This window comes from Buceros rhinoceros, unplaced genomic scaffold (assembly GCF_000710305.1).
Source record: "Buceros rhinoceros silvestris isolate BGI_N320 unplaced genomic scaffold, ASM71030v1 scaffold19013, whole genome shotgun sequence".
Lineage (NCBI taxonomy): Eukaryota > Metazoa > Chordata > Aves > Bucerotiformes > Bucerotidae > Buceros > Buceros rhinoceros.
The window spans coordinates 24153-26541 of record NW_010405593.1 but is presented as its reverse complement, the minus strand read 5'-3'; the positions used below and the strand labels follow the sequence as shown (position 1 = coordinate 26541).

General features: G+C 42.6%; 1 protein-coding gene across 1 annotated transcript in view; it reads right to left on the bottom strand.

The window, feature by feature from the left end:
* LOC104491389 (FERM domain-containing protein 6-like) overlaps window positions 1-2389 on the bottom strand; it is a 30390-nt gene that overhangs the window by 14117 nt on the left and 13884 nt on the right. Inside the window, exon 3 of the mRNA XM_010133804.1 lies at window positions 1533-1612. Coding sequence (XP_010132106.1) covers window positions 1533-1612 — 80 coding nt within the window. The remainder of the gene's footprint in view (window positions 1-1532; window positions 1613-2389) is intronic.

Sequence of the window (2389 nt, the reverse complement as noted above, 5' to 3'; positions counted from 1 at the left end):
AAGCCCCTTTCTTTTTTTTTTTTTTTTGGCAGGGCTAACGTTTAGTTATTCCCATCTTCTGCAGCCACAGACCAAAAGGAGACATCAATGTCTGCTTCACACTGAAGATGTTAGAAGGCGGCCAGCAAGAGTTCTGTTGTTGTTTTAACTACAGCCTACCTTTCAGACTTACAGGCTCGTTTAAACAGGAGAAAAAAAGAAAAAAAACCCCAAACCAGTAGATAAAAAAAAAGAACATTTTATCTTACAAGCTCATTCTCTCATCTTTCCTACTTTGTCACTCACTTCTTTAACTTTCATACGGTTAACTTTGCTCACACCGGCAGTTCCAAGGCTTTGCTGGCCAGACCCATCTCACTGGGACGAGGTACATGGCAGCAATTTCTTGATCGTCATGCAAATATTTACATTTTATTTCTGGAACTTGTTCATAGTCACCCTGTTTTATCAGCTGGACTGGGCTTTCCACTTGAAACCTCTTCTTAGAAATTAAATCCCTGTCTGCCAACATGGTCCAATAGCCTAACTCTTCTCAGATTTCCCTACTGCTAATGGCAACTCCTTCAGCTTTCTATGATTCACCTCTACATCAGAGGTTCGACACTTATCCTGCCTTAAAAAACATTGCAAAAATCCAGCCTCAAAGCAACCACAAAGTGTACCCCATCCCGAGGTGACCAGAAACACCCGCCTCAGGAAACCCTCACTGGCTGGACAGACAGCCCTCAGCACGACTGACAGCTGTCTTTGAAATATCCCTCACTTGTTTGGGAGAAGCATTATGGGAAAAGAGAGATTCCCAAAGCTCACTAGTCATCTGCAAACTCCTCTGAACAGCAGAAATGGCAAGCATGCCTACTCTGCAAAAGAAAACCCTTGAGGAAGGTGGAAAAAGTTATAATGAGCTAATTAGGAGATCTTGATGTAATTACATACTATACTTTGCTCTAGACGGCAGCTCCTCTGAGAATGACACACACAAACAGGCAGTATCATGTCTGAATGACCGAATCCAAACAATTACACAAGCTTGTCCTTATTTCAAGTAGCTTTTCCCTCCCTTGACAAGGCTCGCTAGCCTTAAGAACTGAGACTCTTCTCAAGCAAAATATCCTTCCTCTCACTCCACTGTCCTTTTGCATGTACTCTGGAAGAGTCACAGCTCCAGTCCTTTCCATCATTGCAAGTTCAAGTCACAAGAGGTCATTTTAGGCTGTTCTACTTAAGAGTAACCATGAGGTCTCCAGCTAAGTTCAAAAGGAAGACTGACCAACTGACCTCCTCCACTTCTGTAGCAGCTAAGCTGAAACCACGTGGCTACTATTGCTCAGGTAAAGTTGTGTAAGGAGCTGGTTTAGCTCTTTTAATTAATTGTACAGCCATGCACAAGTCACTGCATCTTGCTACTGAATAGCATTCTGCAGACTGTTTTGAAGGAAGGAATGCCTTATGGATCTTAGTTTAAGAACTTTCATTTCACTGTGCAGTCCAACACCAAGGCAGTAGCCTCCAAAATTAAACATGTGTCTTACTTTGGTGGTCTCTTTCTTCCATTCTTTTGAGAAGTATTTGCTGAGCTTCTGCTCCAGGTCTATAAAAACATATTCATTGTCTGAAAGACAAGAGGAAAAAGCATTTAATATTATAGAACTAGAAATTCTTCTTCATTAAATACTTAGATGACTACACAGATTGTTTCCAATACACTTTAAAACAAAGCTGACCAGGGAGTAGTCAGGGCAGGCAAAGGAGAGGACGCTGAGGCTCTTAGGTACGTGTGTGACTCCAGAAAGTATGGAAGGAAGGTCAGCTACGCCATGATGCAAGAAATGCAGAGCTGAAGTCTCCCAAACATTGTAGCTAGAAATTCAGAATTCTTCAGAAAGTAAGGGAAACCCGGCCTGCCTCAAAGCACCAGGACCTGCTCACCACCCAAGTGATGGTGAACAAGAAAGCCTGAGCAGCACATCGCCTTGAAAGAGCTTTGTGCTGCTTTCAAAGTCAATATTTAGTAACACTGCTTATCAATTATCAAATCCAAACAACTCGGCCAGTGAAAAACTTCTCCCTGAGTCTTCCTAAGTCTCTTAAAGAGTCAGGCAGCAATGCCAGTTGAGCACATACACCTGACTAGTCCCCTCTACTCTTTGGTCTTGTCCAGGGAAGTGTTTTGACAAGTGATATAAATACCAAGTTGAAAAGCCTGGTCCTTAGACATGAAAGGAGCAGGAAAAAAACAAAGGAAAAACAAACACATAAAAACCCCACCCTTCACAAAACAACCTTCTGCCCCTGAAGAGGAGCCTGGACTTCCAAGCTTTGGCTTTTGTTTTGTGATGTCAAAGGGAAAAAAAAAAGGGGGGGGGGAGAGGAGAACGGAGGTGGAATT